At 53.2% G+C, this 24,205-nt stretch overlaps 1 protein-coding gene across 3 annotated transcripts in view; it reads left to right on the top strand.

The window, feature by feature from the left end:
• The window catches only part of LOC114485118 (unconventional myosin-IXb-like), a 33,191-nt gene extending 11,160 nt beyond the window's left edge, over positions 1-22,031 (top strand). For 2 of the 3 annotated variants that reach the window (XM_028485797.1, XM_055083117.1), the window contains exons 2-3: positions 6,023-6,930; positions 19,328-22,031. In XM_028485797.1, the coding sequence (XP_028341598.1) occupies positions 6,079-6,930; positions 19,328-19,390 (915 nt within the window). In that variant the 5' untranslated portion in view covers positions 6,023-6,078 and the 3' untranslated portion in view covers positions 19,391-22,031. Of the gene's footprint in view, positions 1-6,022; positions 6,931-8,428; positions 11,529-19,327 lie in introns of those variants that run through there. The other variant, XM_055083118.1, reaches the window with a different exon arrangement.
• Positions 22,032-24,205: the final 2,174 nt, after the last annotated feature.

The following is a 24,205-nucleotide window of genomic DNA, read 5'->3' as shown; positions in this document are numbered from 1 at the left end:
CTGGGATCTGGTGGAGGGGTCCGAGGGGCATTCCAACCTGAGGACGAGGACAGGGGACACGGATGGCACTGGAAGGAGGCAGCAGTTGGGGCCGGCCCCCGTCTGAGATGCAGGGGAGGGAAGGGGAGGGCAGGGTGCCAGGCCCGTGGTGATGGCCTGGTCAGTGTCTCATGGGGATGCATCCCGGGCTGGGGGAAGCAGACTTCCCCCTGTGGGTTGGGGGCTTTGGGCAGCTTCTCCGTGACTGGAGGGGGCCTGCAAGCCTGGACCTGGCTGGGTGGGGAACAGCCAGCGTATGTCCGAGAACTGCTCCCTGCAGCAGCCAATCTACCAGAGAGGGGCTGTGCTGTATGGGCCTTGATGGCCGGGGGCTGAGGGCTGGCCAGAGGGGGTCCCCGAGGGGCTCTGTGTTGGGACACCCACACCTAGACCAATGCTTCCTGGCGCTGCCCTGCAGTGGCCCAGAGGATGGAGACAGGGGTCTCTCGGGGGCCCTCCTGACCTCCTGGTGAGAAGAGAAGGCTGTTTTGGGGACAGCAGACAGGATGTGGTCAGTGGGAGACGCAGGGAACAAACACCCTGGGTGTTTGGGGCTGGAGGTGGGGTGGGCGTCCCTGGGCGCGAGCTTAGCCCCTGATGGGGGAGTGCAACAGGGTGGATGGGCTCCAGGCGCAAGTCCAGGTGACACCTGGTCCCCACGGCTGCAGAGCAAGTGAGCAGGACCAGGAAAGGCATGATTGGCAGGAGCTTTGTGGCATCTTTGGAGAGGGGAGCAGTGGTTTCTACTGCATGCAGTCATAGCGGACTGAGGGACGGGTGGGAGCAGGAAGGGCCAGCTCCAGCCTGCGTGGAAGCCAGGAGGGAACTCGACCCTGGGCTGGAGAAGGATTTACTAGTGTCTCCGGTTTTCAGGCCCATGAGCTATTTCAGTGGGAGCGTCCTCTCCCTGGAAGGGGGAAAAGGGAACCACTCTGAGAGGAGAGTGCAGGCTCCCTGGGGTGCAGGACCAGGTGAGGCTGGCTGGGCGTGGGGAGGGCCCCACAGGCGGTGCAGGGAGGAGTTTCCCAGGATGCAGATGTGGTGGGCCTGGGTGGGCTATGATGACTGGAGGGCCAGCTGCTGCAGGGTGGGTCAGGTGGGCCCTGCGGGGACTCCTGTGAGGGCCCCCAGCTGGTGTCCACCCTGCCCCACCCCTTCTCTTTGGCCGGCCCGTTCCCTGCAGCTCCAGTGGTCAACAGGCCCCTTGAGCAAGGCTTATCTATTAGTACTTCCTCCTGGCCTGGGGGTGGGGTGTGCATTGGCTGGACCTGTGACTGCCCCCATGGCCCCGGGTCTCAAGAGTATGGAGTCACCTGCTCCTCCCACCAAGGGGCCCAGAGCTGTAGAAGTCCCCCGTGGGCTCCAAGGGTGCCTCATGATCAGCGAGCCCTGGAGGATGTGGGGCAGCACAGAGCTCAGCGGGCCACACAGGCTTCAGCCTGTCCAAGCGTCAACCAGACCCTTGTCAGGGCAGGTAACAGAGGCCCCGCGAGCAAGATCACGTGGTTGGGCCCTGATGGCTTCTCGCTCAGCCCGGCTCGGTGTCCGCTGGGAGGAGAAAGCAGGCGCATCCCTGTGACCTTTCTGGCGCCTGCATCCAGGCAGCTTGGGCGTGAGACCATCCAAAGCCCCTGGTCCTTGAGCTGGAACATGCCCCCAGAAGTTGTGGCTCCCGTGAGCCGTGTCTCCACGAGTGCGTGTCACAGAGGTGCAGGCTCTGCCTGAGGCCCTGGGTCTGCACGCGTGTGTGTGCACGCGCGTGTGTGTGCGCGCGCGTGTGTGTGTTCACGCACATGAATGTGGGTGCGTTCAAATGAAATTCTGTTCGTGCATGTGTGTCCACGTTTGTGTGCGTGCATGTGTGAGCACGGTCATATGAGAGTGTGTATTCAACCATGCGTGTCCGTGTCTGCACGTGTGCTCACATTTGTACACGTATGTTCACAAGCACACACGTGCGTTCATGTGGCCGTGATTAAGGTGCAGATCTACAGTTTGGGCTCCTGCCTCTCTCACCAGGCTTGGAAGTGCATAAACTACCCACCCTCCACAGCCTCGTGGGGCTGCCCAGGAACATCCTGCAGTTACCTCTCATAGTTTCCGGGGGACGATCAGGTGGGCGGCACCACCTGGCACCTCTGAACACAGACAAGTTCATAGATTCCCAGCCATCTCATTGCAGTGGCATCCAAGGAACTCGGTGGCCGGGCTTGAGGATTGGGCATTTTGAAAAGAAAGCAAGAGGTTTTTAAAAGTTGTGCTCCTGGGGAATTGGGTCCTTTCATAATCCACATGCTTTGTTTTAAACAGCTTTATTGGGTGTAATCAATACACTATAAATGGCACTTATTTGAAGTGTGTGATCGGATGAGTTGTGACACATGCAAGCACCCAGGAGCCCATGACCACGATCAAGATAGCACATCCATCACCCCAAAAATCTCCCTGGCTCCTTTGTCCTCCCGCCCTGTCCCCCTCTAAGCAGCCAACAATCAGTTTTCTGTCTCTAATTAGTTTACACTTTTTAGAAATTTACATACAGTTGACCCTTGAACAACACAGAGGTTAAGGACGCTGACCTTCATATACACACGCAGTCAAAAATCCATGTATAAGGACTTCCCTGGTGGTCCAGCGGTTAAGACTCCATGCTCCCATTGCAGGGGGCCCGGGATCAATCCCTGGTCAGGGAACTAGATCCTGCGTGTCAGCTAAAAGCCCGCATGCCGCAATTGGAAAGAAAAAAAAAAAAAAAAAAGATCCTGTGTGCTGCAGCTAAGACCAGTCACAGCCAAATAAATAAATTTTTTTTTAATTAAAAAAAAATCCGCGTTTAACTTTACAGTTGGCTCTCCATATCTGTGGCTCTCCATCCTGGGGTCCAACCAACCACAGATTATGTAGTACTAAAGTACATATTTAGTGAAAAAAATCTGCATATAAGTGAACCCACGGAGTTCAAACCCATGTTGTTCAAGGGTCACCTGTATATATGGAATCATATAATATGTACTCTTGAAAATTTTATTGAGATGAAATTTGTATAACATTAAATTAACCACTTAAAGTGAACAATTCAATGGTATTTAGCATATTTGTAATGTTTTGCAACCATCACCTCTATCTAGCTCCAGAACTTTTCCATCACCCCAAAAGGAAACCCTGTGTCCCTCAGGAGTCTCTCCCCATTCCCCCGCCTCTTCACTTCCCAGACCCTGGGAACCACTGGTCTACTTTCTATTTCTATGGATTTGCCTGTTCTGGACATTTCATATAAATGGGCTCATACAAGATGTGGCCTTTGGTCTCTGTCTTCTTTCATTCAGCATAATGTTTTCAGAGTTCATACACATTGTAGCATGAATCAGTAACATTCCATTGTGTAGATGGACCACATTCTGTTCATCCATTCATCAGCTGATGGAAATTTGGGTTGTTTCCACCTTTTGGCTATTGTGAATAGGGTTGCTGTGAACGTGTGTGTCCAAGTATCTGTTTGAATCCCTATCTTTAAGTCTTGGGTCCATACCTAGGAGTGGAATTGCTGGGTCTATAGGTACTCTTTTTCATCTTCTGTCTTTCACTCAGCACACAGATTCTGAGATCGTTCCATGTTGTTCCATGCTGTTGTGAGGACTGTGTTGTGTCCCTTCTGACAGCTGAGTCATGTTCCATTGTGTGGCTGGTTTATTCGTCCGTTCACCGGTTTGTGTACGTTCAGGTTGTTTCTAGTCTGGGACTTTTAGAAACAATGCCATTAAGAACATTCATGTAGGGACTTCCCTGGTGGTGCAGTGGTTAAGAATCCGCCTGCCAATGCAGGGGACACGGGTTCAAGCCCTGGTCCAGGAAGATCCCAGGTGCCGCAGAGCAACTAGGCCTGTGCACCATAACTACTGAGCCTGCGCTCTAGAGCCCATGAGCCACAGCTACTGAAGCCCGCGCGCCTAGAGCCCACGCTCCACAACAAGAGAAGCCGCCACAATGAGAAGCCCGCGCACCGCAACGAAGAGTAGCCCCCGCTCACCGCAACTAGAGAAAGCCCGCGTGCAACAACAAAGACCAAACGCAGCCATAAATTAATTAATTAATTAATTTTAGAAAAAAAGAACATTCATGTACAATCTCTGTATGAATATCTGCTTCATTTTTCTTAAGTCCTAGGAGTGGCTCCTAGGAGTGGGTCACATGCTAGGCATATAATTAACTTTTAAAGAAACTGCCAAAGTGTTTCCAGAGTAGATGAGCCCCACCATTTCATAGAATTTTTCTGCAGGATACTGTGGCTTTTTGAATAAAGACACTTATCAATGTTCACATCCATTTATCTGCTAATTCTACATGAGTGAACTGATCCCAAGGAAATGCTCAGACTTGGACCCGAAGATGTGTGTCCAAGGACTCAGAAATCATGTTTCAAAGCATATTTCATGTCATGGAGAAATGTTCATCTGTACCAACATACCACATTAAGAGCAATTCAGGTTTTATTAAAACATGTAACATCTATTAAACTGGAAGGAAATATACCAAAGTTACTTAATAATTTGGAGGAAAGTTTAGAAAATTAAATACTCTCATCTCCCCCAACCTTCCTACCTGTTGCCACTACCTACCTACCTGTTTGTAGCAGCTTCATAATGTCTGGTTTTGTTCAGCCTCACCCATCCCCCACCCTCCTAACACTGCTGTGGGACTCACTTTCCCAGAGCCCAGATCGTCTCAGCCTCTGAGTCACACTTCTGTCCAGGGCAGAGGTCTGCATACTGTTTCTATAAAAGACTGGAAAATAAGTATGTTCAACTTTCCGGGTCTTAAGGTTACTAATCTGTGTCATGACTATTCACTTATGCTGACATAACAGAGGCAGCTGTGGACAATATGTACATGAATGGGCAGAGCTTCGTTATGAACTCCTCTTCATCCTTCAGAACCCCTCTTTGATGTTACCATTCCCCTAAAGCCTGCTCTGGCTCTTGGGAACAGTAACTTCTTACGCTCATGGTTGATATTCTCTCACATTTGTTTGCATATTAGCTTCTCCCGCTGGGCTTTGAGCCAAGGTCTGCTTCATCTTTGTATCTTCTGCCACGCTTCGGTGGCACACAGTGGGCCCCCACGTGACCCACACTGCCTTTCTGCCTTTTGCTCCAAGACACAAAATGAGCTGTGGCCAGCATTGGCTGCCTTTTCTCTCTTTCCCGAAATGTCTTTAGGAGCAAATGCATTTCGTCCAGGGAACCCTGTTACATTAAGTCATCATGTCTCCCCAGTTTCCTCTGCCTGGGATGACTCCTTGGTCTTTCCTTGTTGCTCATGACCTTCACAGTCTTGGGGAGGACTGCCAGGCGTCCCACAGGATGCCCCCCATTTGGGGCTGATGTTCTTGTCATGATTGGAATGGGGTTGTGGGTTCTAGAAGCAAATGCACTCTGAGCAGTTCTCTCGAGCGAGTTTTTGGGGGCCCTCCCTGACTTCATCATCCTCAGTGGGGTTTCAAGGTCCCTGAGTTTTGGGGCAGGTTCAGTCTTGCTCATCCCAACCTTCCTCTTGCAACCTTCCTCATGTGTTTTGGGGACATAACCAAGGCCCATGGGGCCGCGTCTTCATCCACTTACGGATCTGCCAGGGGCGGTTTTGTCAGAGAGGAGAGTCCAGGAAGGGCTGAGCTCTGAGATGGTTGTGGCCATTGGACTTGAGGGTTGAGAGGCTGGTGGGGAGGGACGGGGCCTGGGATGGAGCAAACTCCAGGGGAAGGGTTTGATCTTGGCAGGAGGGTCCTGGTGATGTCGCTGTGCTGGAGCCACAAACCTTAGGTGAGTGTCACGTTTAAGGACAGATAAGGCTCTTCGGCCCTTCTGGCTTTTCAGGAGAGCCCACGGATTCAGGCCATGGGTCTGAGGCTGTCTGTCCAGAGGTGAATGTCAGTGTCCCCCCACCCCCACCTTCGCCCTTCTGATTTTGCCACCCCCCTCCCTTCCAGCTCCAGGACACCCGCCCCGAGCCCGGGAGGCATGCTGAGGCCAGGCCGCCGGCAGGATGAGTGTGAAAGAGGCGGGCAGCTCCGGCCACCGGGGGCAGGCGGCCTACCACCTGCACATCTACCCGCAGCTGGCCACCAGCGAGAGCCAGGCCCCGTGCCAGGCCTCGTGTCGCGTGACAGCCACCAAGGACAGCACCACGTCCGACGTCATCCAGGACGCCATCACCAGCCTGCAGCTGGACGGCAGCAAGCGCTACGTGCTGGTGGAGGTCAAGGAGACGGGCGGGGAGGAGTGGGTGCTGGATGCCAACGACTCGCCGGTGCACCGTGTGCTGCTGTGGCCGCGGCGGGCGCAGGACGAGCACCCCCAGGAGGACGGCTACTACTTCCTGCTGCAGGAGCGCAACGCAGACGGGACCATCAAGTACGTGCACATGCAGCTCATGTCCCAGGCCACGGCCACCCGGCGCCTGGTGGAGCGTGGCCTCCTGCCCCGGCCGCAGGCAGACTTTGATGACCTGTGCAACCTCCCCGAACTGACTGAGGAGAACCTCCTGAAGAACCTCAAACACCGCTTCCTGCAGCAGAAGATCTACACGTATGCCGGGAGCATCCTCGTGGCCGTCAACCCCTTCAAGTTCCTCCCCATCTACAACCCCAAGTACGTGAAGATGTACGAGAACCAGCAGCTGGGCAAGCTGGAGCCGCACGTGTTCGCGCTGGCCGACGTCACCTACTACGCCATGCTCCGGAAGCACGTCAACCAGTGCATCGTCATCTCAGGCGAGAGCGGCTCCGGCAAGACACAGAGCACCAACTTCCTGATCCACTGCCTCACTGCCCTGAGCCAGAAGGGCTACGCCAGCGGCGTCGAGAGGACCATCCTCGGCGCTGGTCCGGTGCTGGAGGTGAGTGGGACCGCTCGGCGGGAGGGGCCTTAACACGTGGGTTTGGTTATCGTTCAGATGACGGCCGTGGAGGAAACAGTCATACTCACATTTTCCAGAAACAGGAGGCTTGGCACGCCATGCAGGGCCACACAGGGAGGCACCAGGGTTCATCGGGAGGCAGCAGGAGCCAGGGGAGGGTGTAGGCAGGAGTCTGTCGTGGTTTTCACTGGAAGGGTCCGGTGAGGCAGGGTAAGCAGGCTTAGGGTGGCTAGTTTGAATAATTTCAGAGTTTGGGAGCATAAGGGCTGCCCTGGTTGTCTGGTACTTGGCCCTGGGGTGATCAGAGCAGGGAGAGAGTAGCCCTAGTGTGAGAACGTGATAATGGTGGGGGGCGGGTGTAGGCTCTGAAATGGTTGGTTTGTATTTGGAAGGCATGTTTGTAGGAGAGTCCTTTGCTCTCTCTAGGACTCGGCCAGCCCTGGCGGGGGCAGTCCCTCCGGGGTCAGCCAGGCCCCAGGTGTCAAAGCATCAGAATAGAGAAAATAACAAGACCTGATCAATGCCTTGATGTCCTCTTAATGTACTCCCAATGTCTGGAGGGGCAGCAGTCTGCACTCCGGGTCCCAGAAAGAAAAAGATGGTGTGTCCAAACTGAACAGTTCATGGCGGGGTGTTTCTGGCAGGGGGTGGGACTGGGGTAGAAGGAAGCCAGCAAGGTGAGTTCAGGCCTGGGGGCTGGGGACGGGCTAGAGGAGGGGCTGCTTGGCAGTGCCAAAGAGTCAGCGGGGGAGGAAATGCCCCAGCTTCCTGCGCCCTCTCCAGTGTTCCCATTGGCCAGACCCCACAGGAGTCACGGATGTGTCACTGTGGGTGAGCCTTCTGGACACGGGGGCAGTGGAAGTGATCGCAGTGATCACTCACTCTCAGGGTCTTAGGACAAGATGCATCCACGTCTCAGAACATAACTTAACCGTCGTCACCTGGTGAGGGCCAGGGCCGCATATGGGCCCGGGGTGTGCGCCTCTGGGTTTGGGGTCTAAGGCTCTGCTTGCTTTCTTTCTGCTTTTAATAAGATTTTGCAGTGATTAAATGAGTTTAAGTATGTAACTTAAATAGTTAAATTTTATTCAATATAATGACATAAATCACTCTATTTCTTCGAGCAGTTTTAGGTTTATAGAAATACTGAACAGACAGTACAGAGAGTTCCCGTATTCTCCTGCCACTTCTGCTCTTCCCCCTGTCATTAACATGTTGTATTTGTTAACAATTGGTGAGCCAGTATTGACACATCATTATTAACTAAAGTCCATGGTGTACATTAGGATTCACTCAGTGTTGCACCTGCTACGGGTTTGGACAAATGCACAATGTCACGTATCCACCATGAGTATCACACAGAATAGTTCCACTGCCCTGAAAATCCCCTGTGTTCTGCCTGTTCATCCCCCTCCCTCCCTCCAGCTCCTGGAAACCACTGATCCTTTTACTGTCTCCATAGTTTTGCCTTTTTCAGGATGCTGGATGGCTGGAATCAGACCGTCTGTAGTCTTTTCAGACCGGCTTCTTTCACTTAGTACTAAATACTAGTACTAAGGTTCCTCTGCGTCTTTTCTCGGCTCGAGACCTCATATCTTCATGTTGCTGAGTAATACCCACTGGATGTGCTGCAGTCTGTCCATCCGCAGGACCCCAGACCCTCTGTCCAAGGAGTAGGCTCGGGGTGGGGTGGGGGCAGGGGTAGGTTCAGGGGTCCCACCCGCCCTGAAGCACTGACCTCCAGCTTCTTACTAAAATTCACTGAAATCCCACCTGGGCTGTGCCAGCTGAATACGCTTCAGTTCCTCTTCCTCTCTGACGACCTCTGAGATCACGAATAAGAAATTAGCTGGGGCTGTACAGCCTGGCCCCGTGCCAGCACGCATGGCCTATATCTGTCTTCTCCTTACATGTAATGTAAAGATTCATTGTAGCATTTCAAAGACTACCTAGTGATCCAGCCGCAGAACGGACGCTTTTCTCTTCAGTGCTGTGTACCCTGCATGCGTTCCCTCCTCTAATCGTCCATTCATTCTGCAAATATTCCGCGTGCAGGCACTGTTCTTGGCACTGGGCTATGCAGGGGCCAAAATCGACACAGAGGCCTGCCCACAGGGAGCTACTGCCTGGTGACAAGGAGGCAGGCAGCGAGAGAAACAGCGGCCTCACGTGTGAGCTAAGAGCCGATAAGAACAGTGGGCGGGCTCGCGGAAGAAGGGGTAAGGGGGCAGGAGGCGAGAAGGTGATGCCGAGCCGGGCCCGGAAGCGGGTCGGGTGAGCGACGCGGCATGTGGGAGGGGGACACGGCCAGTGCAAAAAGCCGGGAGGCTGGACCATGCCTGGCGTGTTGAAGAAAGTCAGGGGCCCTGGAGGGCACGGGAAGGAGCCAGAGCGGGGTGAGCCAGGGGCAGAGCAGGAGGCGATGGGGACAGGGAGGTGACAGCAGATCATTCAGGGCCTTGCAGGATCACGGGGTGGGCACTGTGTGATATGGGAGCTACGGAGGGTGTTCCAGGTTCAATCTGGCTCCATCCCAACTCTGGAACTCAGCTGCCGTGAAACCACCAATGGCCCCACTGTCCTCCCAGCAATGGCCGTGGCCCATAACAGGTGCTCTAGGACGGGATAAAACAATGCAGGCACTGAGTGACTTTAGAGATCGGGGACAGGAACAAGAGGACGGACCCAGCATTTACCGAGTGGGGCATTTTGCCAAGTGGGCCCTTCACCCCTCACAGAACCGGGCAGGCGGGGGTGGGTGTGACAAAGTTTGATGAGGATGCCGAGCCCCAAGGTTTCAGTGCAACACAGCAAGGAGGCAGGTTTGGCCCCACGGTGCAGCTTCCTTTTCTAGCTGAGGACCATCCAGGGCACCAGGATGAGGTTCCTGGCGCTGCCCTAACAAAGTACCACAGACTGGGTGGCATCAAAGAGAGGAATTTACTCTCTCTCAGAGTTCTGGAGGCCTGAAGTCTGAAGTCTGGGTGTGGGCAGGGCCACACTCCCTCCGAAGGCTCTAGGGGCAGATGCTTTCTTGCCTCTTCCCACTTCTGGGGGCCCCAAGCGGGCGCTCCTTGGCTTGTGTTGCTCCAATCCCAGCCTGTCATCACATTGCCTTCCCTTCCTATAAAGACACCAGTCGTCATTGGGTTTAGCGGCCGCCCCAATCCAGGATGACCTCATCCTAACTGATTACGTCAGCAAAGACCCATTTCCACATCAGGCCACGTTCACAGGTTCCAGCATCAGGACAATATAGACGAGCCTTTTGCGGGGGGACACAAGTCAGCCCGCAGCCGTCCCCCGCCGAGTGACAGCTGGACGTGTCTTGTGCCTTCTTCCCCAAGGGCCGCCACTGGTGATCCTGGGGGCCCATCCGTCCTCCTGCTGGCCTCCATGCTCCTCCCCTGCCGTAGCCCCGAAGGATTCTGGCACGTTCGAAGAGGGCCGTTAGTCACCTCCGTGACGGGTGTCTGCACCCCGTGAGTCAGATGCTTCTGACCTTGCCCGGCTGCCTCCCTCGAGCCTCAGCAGTGTGAGCCGGCAAGGCCAAATTTCCCCAGGGGTTAGGAGCTGCTGGAGGGCAGTGCCCATGCCAGCTTCCAAAACAGGCTTGAGCCAGATCCACGTCACAGCCATAAATGTGCTTCCTGAGGCGACCATTTGGAAAAGCGAGAAGGTTGTTTCAGTTTAGAGCCAGGCTTTGCAGCCAGAGCACCACTGACCTCTGGGGCCGGGTCAGTCTCTGGGCTGGGGGCCATCGTGTACGCTGTGAGGTGTTGAGCAGGACCCCTGGCCTCCACCCACCCGATGCCAGTAGCATCCCCTCCCCCCAGTGGCAACAACCGAAAAATGTCCCCAGACATCACCAAGTGTCCCCTGGGAGCAGAATCTCCCCTGGATGAGAACAGCTGCCTTAGTCACAGCTTGTAATCCCACAAGACCCAGTCACCGTTTCTTTCAAGTGTCAACACTTGAAAGACACTTGGTTTAGAAATTGTCCGTAAGTAAGTCCGAACCATTCTGAGCTAACTTGAGAGTTACTTTCTAATAACAGGAATAATTAGCTACCGTGCCTTCGGGCCCACTGTGTGTCAGGCCTTGGGTGCCCCAGTCTTCATCCATCATCTCTCTGAGGACTCACAACAGCTCTGCTCATTTTAAAGATGAGAAAACAGAGCCCCAGAGAGGTGTGCTGGTGTGCAAATGTCCTGGGGCTGCCATCACAGAGTACTATAAATGGGAGAGGGTGGAGGTGGAGGGCTTAAGACAACAGGAATTTATTCTCTCACAGTTCTGGGGACCAGAAGTCTGAAATCAAGGTGTAGGCAGGGCTGGCTCCTTCTGGAGGCTCCGATGGAGAATCCATCCCGTGTCTCTCTCCTGGTTTCTGGTGGCTGCCAGCAACCCTTTGGCATTCCTTGGCTTGTGGCCTCATCACTCCGGGCTCTGTCTCTGTGTCCATATGGCCTTCTCCCCATTTGCCTCTGTATCTCGAATCTCCTTTCTCTTACAAGAACACCGTCATTGGATTTAGGGCCTACCCTAAATCCAAGATGATCTCACCTCAAGATCCTTACTTTATTTTTTTTTTATTTTTTATTTTTTTTTTAAGATCCTTACTTTAATTCCATCTGCAAAGACCCTATTTCCAAAGAAGCTCCCACTCACAGGTTCCAGAGGTCAGGACTTGGACATATCTTTTTGAGGGACACAAGTCGACCCAGTACAGTCTGGGTACCCCAGGGCACACTGCAGGCAGCCACAGCCAGACCACCGTTAGAACCCAGCATGAGCCTAAGTTCACGGTACCCCTCTGCACCTTTGTGAAAGATTTCCTCTCTTAGCTCGTCTGGGGCCGCAGGAAGCCTATCGGGACTTTTTCTCAGCTCCCTGAAAGGAGAAGTTGAGTTGTTTTGAGGTTTGGGTGTCGCCGGGCGCCCCCCCAGGCAGGGGTTGCAACCTTGCTGTGCAATTCTGACCAGAAAACAGGAAGGCGGCACTGTGGAAAGCTGGTTCCAATCAGCTGATCTGCCTGCCCGCTGCAGTTAACTGTTACTGTCACTGTTTCACACGATGTCGCTCGGCCACCTTGCAGCCTGCCCCCTGAACCGCCCCCAGAAACACGACGTTTGTGCAGGAGGGTTGCCTCAGGTCCGAAATACTGAAGGTGCAGAAGGTAGGCTCACCAGGGCAGTGCAGTCTGGGGTCCGTTACCCATGCCGGGTGCCCTCTGAGAACCTGGCGACATTGTGATGCAGCTGCCCCAGCATCAGCCACCGGGCTGGCCACACAGCCCACCCAGGACATGCCCCTCTGCCTCGGCATCAGGGCTGAGGGTGGAGGATGCTTAGGCCAGGGTTCTCTTTGTCCTTCCTGAACTGTGACACACGCCACTGACATTCGCCAACGCGCACAGGGTTTTAATTTCGAAAGCAGAAATGAAACGAGGATCCTTGCTGGCTGGGCCATTTTCCCAAGCGGCCAGAGGCCGAGGTTTTGGGACCTCCATGTAGCTACTGTGGCCTGGCCCACGCAGAGAGAGAAGGCTGGGAGATGGTGGCACCCCGAGCTGCCTGGCACACCCACAGGAGGCTGGTGACCAGGACAGCAAGGCGTGGGACCTAGGGTGTCCTGGAGCTCTCTGCTGCCTCTGACCCACCTCGGGGGCCCTGAAGGAGCCTGTCCTGGGACTGGGATGTGTGCCGGCCTTGGTCCTGAGCACCAGTCCCCACTGAGGGCCCCACAGACCCAGTGTCACATGACCCCCAGACTCCCCCAGTCTCCGCCCACCCCTCAGGCCACTGGGTCTGTTCCCACTACCTTCTGTCAGCACTGGCCAGCCTACCCGAGCAGGTCATCCTGAACCAACATGCCATCATTCACTTTGACCTTCACCCGCAGGGACACCTGCCCAGAACATGTCTTTCCCTCCCACAGGGTGAGGATGGGCCAGTCTCTGCCCATCACTGGGGACACACGGGCAAAGCCACTCAACCGGTGTGACACAAGGTTCCAGAACCAGGGGTGTGCCTCTGCAGTTAGGTTTTCTGTTTAAGAGCTTTGCTGAGGTATAATTCACCCACTTCGAATGAACAATTCAGTATTTTTTAGCAGATTCACAACGTTGTGCAACCTTCACCTCTATCTAGTACTAGAACATTTTCATCACCCTCAAAAGGAGACCCCATTAACAGTCACTCCCCGTCGCCCTTCCCCCAGCCCCTGACAACCAGTGATCTGCTTTCTGCCTCTGTGGGTTTGCCTGTTCTGGACATTTCATGGGATCACACAAGATGTGGCCTTTTGTGTCTGGCTCCTGGCACTCAGCTTGGTTTTTTCCAGGTTTATGCACACTGTGGCGTGTGTCAATGCTTCATTCCTTCTTCTGGCTAATAGTCCACTGTATGGATAAGACCACATTTTTTTTTACCTCTCACCAGTTTTCTCAGGATTTCAATCCTTTGTATGGCTGACTCTGCAGTTGAGTTTTCTCCTCAGTCCTGACCCCCTCCCTGCCCCAGCCAGGCCAGCGTCCCCCCATCAGTGTCCCCCTCCGTCAACAGCGGGAGGATGGAGGGTGTGGGGCGGAAGTGGAGGTGATCCCACTGGAGACTCTTGGGATGAACTGAGCCAAGCCGGGGAGGAGAGCGGAGCCCTGGCCAGCAGCCTGCTCCAGGTGTGCGGGCCGCCCGGGCGTGCCGAGGGCTGGCCGGGGGCGGGCAGACACACCTAGGTCCGTCCATCTGTGTCATCCATCTACATGGGCCTGCCACACCTGCGAAGAGGCTGGTGGCCAGAAGGGGGCTGGCGTTCGGGAGCAGGGAGAAGGGAATGTGTGGCGCAAGCCACCCGAAGCCTCGGAAAGAGGCTCGGAGCGGGCTCCCTGAGCCGAGGTATCAGATCAGGGCAGACAGAGTCCATGGGGGAGGAGGAGGCGGGCTCAGAGATGGCTGCACAGCGCTGTCAGGATCTGCTCCCCAGACGCTTGCGTGGACTGCAGTCTGGGGTGCTTGATCCAAGGGATGCGCCGGCAGCACAAAGACCCCCTTGACCCCAGCCTTGTCAGGCCTTAGAGGTTGTCCAGTCACGCAGGAGCAAGCGGCAAGCTGGGGCACCTCCCGGCCTTGCCCATTAGCTACGAGAGGAGGTAAGTTTGCCAGGAGGAGTGAATGTTGAGAAAAGGGCATGGGGCCACGGACAGGCCTCTGGGGACCATTTTGGGGGCATGGGCCCCGGCAGGGAAGAGGCTCAGGATCAGGTCAGAAGGAGGGAAGTTACTGATGTCGCACCCCTACCCCCACACCCAACCCACAAAGGGGGCCGGGGCATTCACAGCAAGAGGGGTGGGAGCCTTTATCTGGGGCTTGTCTGTCTGTCTCCAGGATCCTAGGGCCCCAGAGGCCCAGATTGTGTCTGCTTTGCATTTTGGGCTGTTTCTCTGGTCTGTTGATGGGCAAGTCGGGCGTCAGCAGGCAGCTGGGTGGGGAGGCAGTGTGATTAGGCTCGGGAGAGTCTGGGGCAGCAGCATGGGGCGCTCCAGGGAGAGATGTGCCAGCCAGGCATCCCCCGACCCCCAGCCAGTGGTCAAGGCTCAGCTGGACCTGGGCCGTCCTCGAGGCTGGGTGGCTGGAAGGTCGGCACAGTGAACATCGGAGTCAACAATCTGTGCAGGGGAAGGAGGGGCGTGAGAGCCAGGCCAGGGTGGGCTCCCGGAAGAATGAGCATTGTAGGGAGACAGGCAAGGATGGGGGAGAGGACGCCGTGGGGCCTGGAGGCCGATCACTGAGAGCCTTGGAGGGTTGTCCCACCAGGGCAGCTGCAGGGAGGGAGGAATCGAATTTCTGGCTGCTTCTGTGCCCCGCGTGGCTTCCCCAGGATGTTTGGGGAAGTCGTTGGGGGCCCTGTGTCGGCAGAGCAGCCCGAGGGAGGGCAGGAGCTGAGGCTGGAATCCAGGGTAGGAGGGGGACAGCAGGAGGGCCGATCCCACAGAGGATGATAGGGTGCTGAGGCCTCGTGTGGGGTCAGCTTCAGGCCTTGCAGACAGAAACACAGAGGGGCCAAGGCTGTGCTTCTGCACTGCTGACACCTGGGGCCAGATCCTTCTCTGGGGTGGGGACCATCCCATATACTGTGGGGTGTTAAGCAGCATCCCTGGCCTCCACCCACCAGATGCCAGTAGCACCCCCTCTCTCAGTCAGGACAATTATAAATGTCCCCAGACATCACCAAGTGTCCCCTAAGGGGCAGAATCACCCCAGTTGAGGAGAATTTTTAGGCTGACTGCAGGCAAAGAATGATTTCAGTGTTACAGATGTCCTGTACCCAAATAGGTTCAAATTTGGGGGTTAACCTCGTGCTGTTGTACTTACACGTCAGCCCAGCTGTGCTCAGTTCTGTCTCACCAGCTTAACAAGGGGTGGCTGGCGGGTGGGGATGCAGTTTCTGGCTGGCAATCTGCTTCATTTCCGGGAACGGGTGGCTGGTGCTTTTTCCTGCCCTGTGGCCAACCACAGCCAGGAGAACGGCCACTGCCCACCCACCACCAGAAACCTCATGTCTTTCTCACCAACAGCAAAGCATGTTCGGATGCAAGGGTCAGGTTTTCCATCCAAGTTTGGTCTTCCAAGCGCAGTTGGGGCAAGTCTTCAAGTGTTATTCGAAAAGCTGCTCATCAATACAAAAAAAAAAAAAAAAAATGCAGTCACTCACGTGGTGACCCTCAGAGCTGAGAAGTCACACACTCCCTGCGGGTTTTCTTGCAGGCGAATGTCATGAAAGAGCTTTAGTGGCTTTTGGGTGCGTTCGTGCTGGTTCCTGTGCACTGGAATTTTGTCATCCTCTCCACCCCTGTCCTCCTGCGGGGTGAGTTTCTGAACCTCACGCCAGGTGCTGACTGTAGTTCAGCTCTTCTTTAAGTGTCTCCCCAACAGGAAACAAACCAGGGCTGCCATGGTGGTTTTTGCTGCCGGGGAGCACGCGTGGTTATCCACTCCACTTTGGTAAAATTGTGACATTATTTTGTTATAGCTTTTGGTTGCACCTTGGTGCTTTGCTTTGCTTTGTTCAGATAACGGTTCATTTTTTTAGTATCTTTTCCCCTATTTGAAGTATAATTTCTTTTTGCGTGTACCAGGGATTGGCCCACTACAGCCCACAGGTTAAATCTTCTTGTTTCTACACATAAAGTTTTATTAGTACTCAGCCACGCCTGTTCATTTACATATTGTCTGTGGTGGCTCTCAAGGCAGAGTGGGGCAGTTGTGACAGAGACACTGTATGGCCCCCAGAGCCAAAAATATTGAACCCCTGGCCCATTACAGGAAAGGTTTGCCAACCCCTTGCACTTTGTGCACATGGAACATGCTAGAACATTCCAGTTACTTTCTCTGTGCACACTTCTGTCTTGTGCTCTGCTCTCCCTTCCCAAACAAGGAAACCAGGTTCCCACCCTCGTTCCAGATGACTCCTGTCACCAGCTCAAATTTTCTGCGTTGGTCTGTGCCACATGTGTATTCATATATTCATAAATATACAGCTATCTACAGGGGACTCTGAAAGCGGTCTTGAGGGGTCAGAAAAGAAGGACTTGGACGTAGATGTCCCAGAAGTTCATCTCATAAGTTCACCTTTCAGCTCTCCTGCTCGAGCGCTCTGTGTTCCACAGGCAGCTGGGAGCGCTTGTGCAGCCAGGGTGTTTGAGCTCTGGCTGGGGGTAGTGGGAGCTGTGTGTGGGCCCCTCCCGATCTCGCATATCCAGGAGGGGCCCTCGGAGGGTTTCCAGCCGCACCCTGGGCCCTAAGACCACCTGCATCCTGCCTGCAGGGCAACACGGTCTGCCGGGGCACAGCAGGACGAGGACACCAAGCAAGACCCCAATGCCTCCCGGACCCACCCTCCCCCCGCCCAAACCCTGGATCCTCCCTCCACAAGCTGCCAGGAGAGGCAGCATGAACTCGCTGGGGCTGATGGAGCCAGGCCAGAGGTGCACACTCAGGGCCACAGCACCCCTGGAGGAAGCTACCGTCTGGGGCGCCAGATGTGTGCCCAGGAGGATGCGCTGGAGCTCACGGCAGAGGGATAATTCAGCCAGAGAGATGAGCATTAGGACAAGCTTCTCGTAGCCTGGGGTTGGGGTGGCTATGTTGCCAGCCCTGGTGCTTAGTACGTATTAGCAGGCATGGGTGTTCCCAGCTCACCACAAGGATGTTACAAGATGTAGAAAATGGTGGGAGCTGCTACAAGGAGCCACGTGGATCGGAATGAGGGAACGGGGGCAGAGTGACAGACAACCCAGAGACTGCCCAGCTGAGAAGTAGGGCCACACCAGAGCAGGATGGGTGGTAAGAGGTTGTCTTTGGGGGTGCGGAGAGGATCGGGGTGCCCTACAGCCGTGAGTGCCTAGGCCTTTGATCAAGGGGACGCTGGAAGCTTTAGGGAGGGGACAGCCACCTGGAAGCCGTGGCCCACCGGCATTCTCTGCCCGTCCCGTGCCCTGCAGACCCGCGAGGCTGCCTTTCTGGCCTGATGCCAAAAAGGGCAGAGCCCTGACACATTGCAGTAATCTAAGGCTATTTTAGACCAAAGTGGAAGCTATATTTTTGGGAACATTGCATCTAAGAGAAGAGTGAAATTATGGGTGTATTTTAAGCAACCAGAAAGGCTTCCTTGGAATTTGCAAAAAGAGTTGATTAAAAGGCAAAGCATAGCTCCAGGCCCAGGACACCCCTGCCATGGCCACCACCCTTTCAGAATATTCTGGGCACTTTGCTGCACCAGGGCTGGGTGGTGGGTGGGGATGTCTGTCCATCATCTATCAGGTACATCTGCCTCGCTGTTTGGGGCAGGGATGCAGCCGGGCGTCGAGTGACCACAGGGCCTGGCAGCCTATTTGTTTCCTAGCGATTATCCAGGATGGAGTGGCTTCAGGGCCCTGTCCCCAGCATCACTGGGGAGTTTCCCTCTGGAAGTTTCCTTCTGTGTCATTCAGCCGCTGCTGGCCGCAGCCAGTTCCCAAGGCCAGGCCCAGCAAGACCTCAGTTACCTGAGGCCCAGAAGTGATCTGTCTTTTGGAAAGGCCGAGGGGTCAAGCCCAAGGCTCTCAGTCAACCGCCCAGCCACTGACCAGCCCTGTGACCCCAGCTCATGGCTGTAGACCGGCTCCTCCTGGGTGGAGGGGGAAATGGCCACCTGCTGGCAGTGGTCAGGTGCCCAGACCCAAAGCCTTCCATGACGTGAGCTATCAGGATATGCTAGATGGTATCCTCACCCCTTTAGCAAAGAGTAAGTCACAGCAACCTGTGAGTATTTACACACTTCCACTTAGCCCTTCCTGAGGGGCCAGGGATCTCCAGGGCAGCCAATTTTTAAAAAAAAAATTTTTTAATTGAAGTATAGTTGATTTACAGTGCTGTGCCAATCTCTACTGTACAGCAAAGTGACCCAGTTATACACATACAGACATTCTTTTTTTTCATATTCTTTTCCATTATGGTTTATCACAGGATATTGAATATAGTTCCCTGTGCTCTACAGTAGGACCTTGTTGTTTATGCATCCTGTATATAATACCACCCCCCTTCCCCTCGGCAACCACAAGTCTGTTCTTTATGTCTGTGAGTCTGTTTCTGTTTTGTAGACAGGTTCATTTGTGCTATATTTTAGATTCCACATATAAGTGATATCATATGGTATTTCTCTTTCTCTTTCTGACTTACTTCACTTAGTATGATAATCTCTAGTTGCATCCATGTTGCTGCAAATGGCATTATTTTTTCTTTTTTATGGCTGAGTAGTATTCCATTGTATATATGTACCACATCTTCTTTATCCATTCATCTGTCAATGGACATTTAGGTTGTTTCCAGGTTTTGGCTATTGTGAATAGTGCTGCTATGGACATAGGGGTGCGTGTATCTTTTTGAATTACGCTCGGTTCTTAGCCAGGGGTGATTCTGCCATCAGGGGACATTTGGAAACGTCTGGAAATGTTTTTTGGTTGGCCAAGAATGCTGCTCAACATCCTACGGTGCACAGAACAGCCCCTCTGCAAAGGATGGTACGTCCCCAAATGCCAGTAGTGTTGAGGCCGAGAAACCCACTCTAGTTTAGGGGCCTTTAGGATGTACGGGTGAAAATCAGGCCTGGGGCTCTGGACAGAGTCTGCAGGGAGCTGTATGGATCCAGGAGCCACTGCAGGGACAGAGCTGCTTATTGGAGGTGTGAATATTGGTGAGATTGTGGGGAGGGGGAGAGAGAAGATTACAGGGACCTGCAGCCCCAGAGGGAAACTTTCCAGTTCTGCCAAAGTTCCTGGACCAGTTCTTTCCCCTCAGCATGTGACTTTGTCCCTCCCCTTGGAATTTACCACCTCCAGGTCCTCTGGGCCAAGAGCCATCTCTGCCAGGAAGCCCGACTCAGCAGTGCATGTGCTGTGTGACCTACAGCAAGTTGACCTCTCTGCTCTGCCTGCTGATCTCTCCTGCCCCAGGGCCTTTACACATGCTGTACCTGCCTACATCATCATCTAAAGGCCACCCCGAAGCCTCCAGGGAGAGGCAGAGGAGAGCTCCAGAAGGTCACGAGGCCAGCAGAGTCCTAGCACAGAACCAGCACAGTGTGGCCCCCTGCCCCACACCCTGAGGCTCTGAGGGGCCCTTCGGTATTCAGGGCCCATTTGTTTCCTGCAGGAGCTAGTCTAGCTTAGCAGCCCCAGATTTCAGCTATGACAGAGCAAGGAGTGAGTGTGCCCTGGGATGAGGTCCTGGCAATGCTGAGGTTGGGGGGATACCTCATGGGGATCCAGCCCTCCTGTGCATGGGCAGCCTTCTGCACCCGTTCCAGAGCTGCCCCATAGAGAGGATGGGAGAGGCCCCCCACAAGAGAAGCGAAGGCTGGGGCAGGCCTGTGATGGAAGGTCGGAGGGAGGATCGCATCCACCCGAAAAAGAGGTGACTGGAAGCACTTTACGCCAGAGCACTGGGGACATCAAAGGGCCTTTGGACCCAGTGATCCTCCTGGACTCAGGTCAGCACCAGCCGTGGCTTCCCCAGACCCAAGGAAGATGGGGTAACCCACCAAGGGAAGCCTGGCCATTGCTCCTACTGCCACTTTTCAAAGAGTGGATACAATGGAGATCACTCAGCCATAAAGAGGAATGAAACACTGACACATGCTACAACGTGGATGAACCTCAAAAATGTTACGCTGAGTGAAAGAAGCCAGACACAAAAGGCCACATATTTATGATCCCATCTATGTGAAGTGTCCGGAACAGGCAAATCCAAGGAGACAGAAAGCAGATTAGTGGTTGCCAGGGGCTGGAGGAGGGGGGATGGGGAGTGGTTGCTCTCGGGGACAGCGTTTCCTTTTGGGGTGATGAAATGTTCTGGAACTTGATAGAGGTGACAGTTGTACAACATAGCGAACATGTCAAATGCCACTGAATCATACGTTAAAATGGTGAATTTTATGTTATATGAATTTTAGCACAATTAAAACAGAAATGCAGAGCGGGCTGTACACATCCGGAATGCTCCCCATCAGGTCCCACAACATCCACCCCTCGGATTCCTTCCCATCTATCTTGCAATGGGCAGACAGGAGCCCAGCCATGCTAGAGCCGGTCCTATCAGCTCTGGCCTCTGGGGTGGCCCCAGGGGTACCTGAGCTCCATCTCCCAGGGCCTCACCCCAGCCCCTGATCCAGCAGCAGGATGTGGGACTGGCTTGAAGTCAGACCTGAGCCCCGTCCCTACAGAACAGGCCCCCTTAGGTGGAATTTCTCAAGCAAGTGAGGGAAGTGCCTCCAGAATGTTTCATCCAGCCACTTGTCTTGAACATCACCAGTTCCAGCCATGCATGTTCGAAGTGGAACATTCATTATGCTAATTGGCAAAACCCTCCCCCAAGGTTGAGTGACAAGAAAATTGGCCAGAGCGGGTTTGCGGTGGCTGCTCCCGTGGAGTGTATCCTGAATCAAGCAGTTTAAGCTTAAGCCCTGACATAGTAGTTTATACCAGGGATCTGCAAACTGTTTCTGTAAAAGGCCACATTAATTAGCATGTCCAGATTTTAGTGCCATGCAGTCTCTGTCACTACTTAGCTTGCAGCTACTCACTCTGCATCGTAGAGCAAAAGCAATATGTAAACAAACGGGTGGGGTCGTTTGCCAGTAAAACTTTATTTGCAAAAACAGGCAGTGGGAGAGAAGCATCAAAGATACCCAGATTGAAGGACATTTTACAATATACTCAACCTGTCCTCCTTAAAACTGTCAAGGTCTCAAAAAACGAGTCCGAGAAACTTGGCATGGAGCCGTCAAGGAGATGTGAGGACCGAATGTAACGTGGGATCCTGGGACAGAAAAGGGACATTAGGGGGGGAAATGAGGACATCCGAATGAAATGCTAACTTAGTTTAATAATAATATATCAGTCAATATTGGTTCATTTGTTCGTTGTGACAAATGTGCCACCATAATATTAACAGTAGGGGAAACTGAGTGTGGGGTACTTGGGAGTTCTCTGTAGTATTCTTAGGTGTTTCCTGTAAATCTAAAACTGTGCTAAAATTAAAAAGTTATTAAAGAAAAGAAAGGTATCAAGCCAGATTTGGCCTGTGGGGCATAGTCTGTGGATCCCCCCGCCAACACAGACACAGACACACACATACACACACACATATACACACACACTTAGACAAAATCCCACCACATCCATGAGATGTGCAAAGCAAATCTCAGGTAAGGTCCTGGCAAACTGAACTTTGACCCCACGCACCTCTGCCCTCTCCTACTTCTCCATTTCGTTGGCTGAGCCATCACCACTGGTCTTTGGTGCTTTCCTCTATCACCTGCATGCTCGCTATCACCATATCCTGTTGTCTCTTCCTCTGAAATATTTCCTAACACTGCCCGGGCTCCAGTTGGTGGCCCCGCTGGTGTGTACAGGTGACAGTGTCCAGCAGCTGGGGTGGTGTCCACAGTACTGGCTTCCCAGCCGGGCCTGCATCAGAACAAAGCACAACCTCTTGTCAGGACTGGAGCCAAGCCACTGAGCCCAGTTTCCCAGATAATCCCTTGCTTCTAGGGGCTATGAAGAATCACAGCTGAGAGGTGGCTCTGGACAATGATTTTTCTTCCTGCGCCTGTTCCTTCATCATCACGGGGGCCTGATTTCTTCTCCCTCTCCCCTCCACCTTACAGTGCCTGGCTGAACAAGGCTACCGGGTGACAGTCAGGATGTGAATTGGACCCATCTGGGGTTGGGGTACTGGTGGGGAGGGGCTGATCTCAGTGAAACCCTGGAATATGAAAGTTTCCTGTCTCTAGGGGCTAAGCGTGAGGAAAGCTGTCTAATTAAACTAAGTGTACTGAGCACGAAGCTCTTTGCTCTGTCCCGCTCTTGACTATCAAGACCCCTACTCCAGGTGTTCAAGAAAGAGGGAGGGGTGTAAGTAGACATCCTCTTGCTTTATTTCTCCCTAGAGATACTTCATTCTCATAATAAACCCCAGGGCAGTAGTTCTCACCCTTCCAGGAATCAGAATAGCCTCAGGCTCTGGTTTAGGAATTTTGACTCCTTAGCCTTTCCAGAAAGTCTGCAAGTCTGGGTTGAGACCCAAGTCTGTATCTTTAACAAGTCCCCTCAGCTCACACTTGGATTCTCAACCTTTTCTCTCTCTCACCGTAACCTACCAGAGCAGCAAGGTAGTGGTGCCTCATGGTGGGGGGCGGGGGAATCTTGACAATTCTGACTCTCCTTCCCCACTGTTGTAAGCAGGGGAGCCCCAGGATGACAGGTTTGCTCACCCCAGGTATGGAGGGTGGGCCCAGGGGGAGCCTGGGGCCCCAACGGGCATCCCCCTCCCCAAGAGTTTGGAGAGAGGCTACAGCACCTGTAGGGAGAGTGGAGGGAGCTCTGGAGACCACAGACTGTCCCTCCAGCCCACCCCCGGGAGCTCAACTTTCCTCACATATGCCAGTGCTTAGTTTTGCTGCATGGAAAGTATCAGAAGTCCTTGCTGTTCTCATCAGCAGCACCATGCAGTTTTGGATTTGTGTAGGGAAACAAACATCATCCTAAAATGAAAGCTTCCATAATGAGCCGCCCACTTATGGAACAAGCCCTCCACTCACACTCCCCACTTGGCTCAGCCTAAGTATGGCACCTTCCAGTCTGCCGGGCCTAGTGGGTCCTCTCTCCCAGATGCATCCCACCACACAAATGCAAGCCAAATCTGTTGCAAAGTGAGGTTGAAAAATCTTGCAAAAGGTGCATGATTTCAGGAAGTCATCAAAAGTGACCTGGAGAATTGCTCTGACTTCTAGTTACTCAGCCACACTCACAAGCAGCAGATGGGGAAGAGAGCTAGTGATGGAAGCCTGAATTTCAGGAGGGAATGAGTCCATCGTGTTGCTAAATCTAAACAGGTTCATTCTGCCTAAACGGAGAGAATTTTCAGCTTGGCTCACAAAGCAAAGTTCAACTCCATGCTTTATGAAAAAGACACAACTAAACCAAAGTAGTTCAAGAAGCTAAAAGTAAAGGGACAGGCACAGGTGTATCAGGCAGATAGAAACAGGATAGAACACAGCTGCAATTCTGACGTGTAAAAGGTAGAGCTCAGGCCTCTGAACATCGCATGATGAAGAAGATTCATCATAATGCCAAAATCCTCAATTTACTCTCAAGGTATAATAGTTGTCAATATCTATGCATCATACAACACAGCAGCTGCTTTTACAAAGCAGAAATTATAAAAGATACTGGGAGAAATAGTTACAAACACATAACAAGGCTTGTTGAGTGGACAGCAAATGAGCAGGGATGTAAGATGCCCAAACCACACGTTTAGGCAGATCTTGTGGCCGTGTTGCAAACCCTTCACTCCAATATGAGAATAAGTCTTAAGTATTCATGGAATGTTCACAAAACTCATCCCTATATCAGGTAACAGAGAAAGCATCTAGAATTTCCAAAATGGGAAATATTACAGTCAATGCTCTTAACAATGCAATAAAACTAGAAATTAATTTTTTAAAGCCCTTCCATATGGAAAAAAATTTTTTTAAGAAAAAGTAGCCTTCTGTTAAGTCTTGGATGAAGGGGGAGTTATAAACCAAAATTGTGGATTTTCTGAAAATCAATGACCAGAACTGTATATTATCAGAATCCATGAGATGTGTTTAAAGCAGTAATGAGGGCTTCCCTGGTGGCGCAGTGGTTGAGAGTCCGCCTGCCGATGCAGGGGAC

Source organism: Physeter macrocephalus, unplaced genomic scaffold (genome assembly GCF_002837175.3).
Source record: "Physeter macrocephalus isolate SW-GA unplaced genomic scaffold, ASM283717v5 random_509, whole genome shotgun sequence".
Taxonomy (NCBI): Eukaryota; Metazoa; Chordata; class Mammalia; order Artiodactyla; family Physeteridae; genus Physeter; species Physeter macrocephalus.
This window is presented reverse-complemented; position numbering and strand designations above follow the sequence as displayed.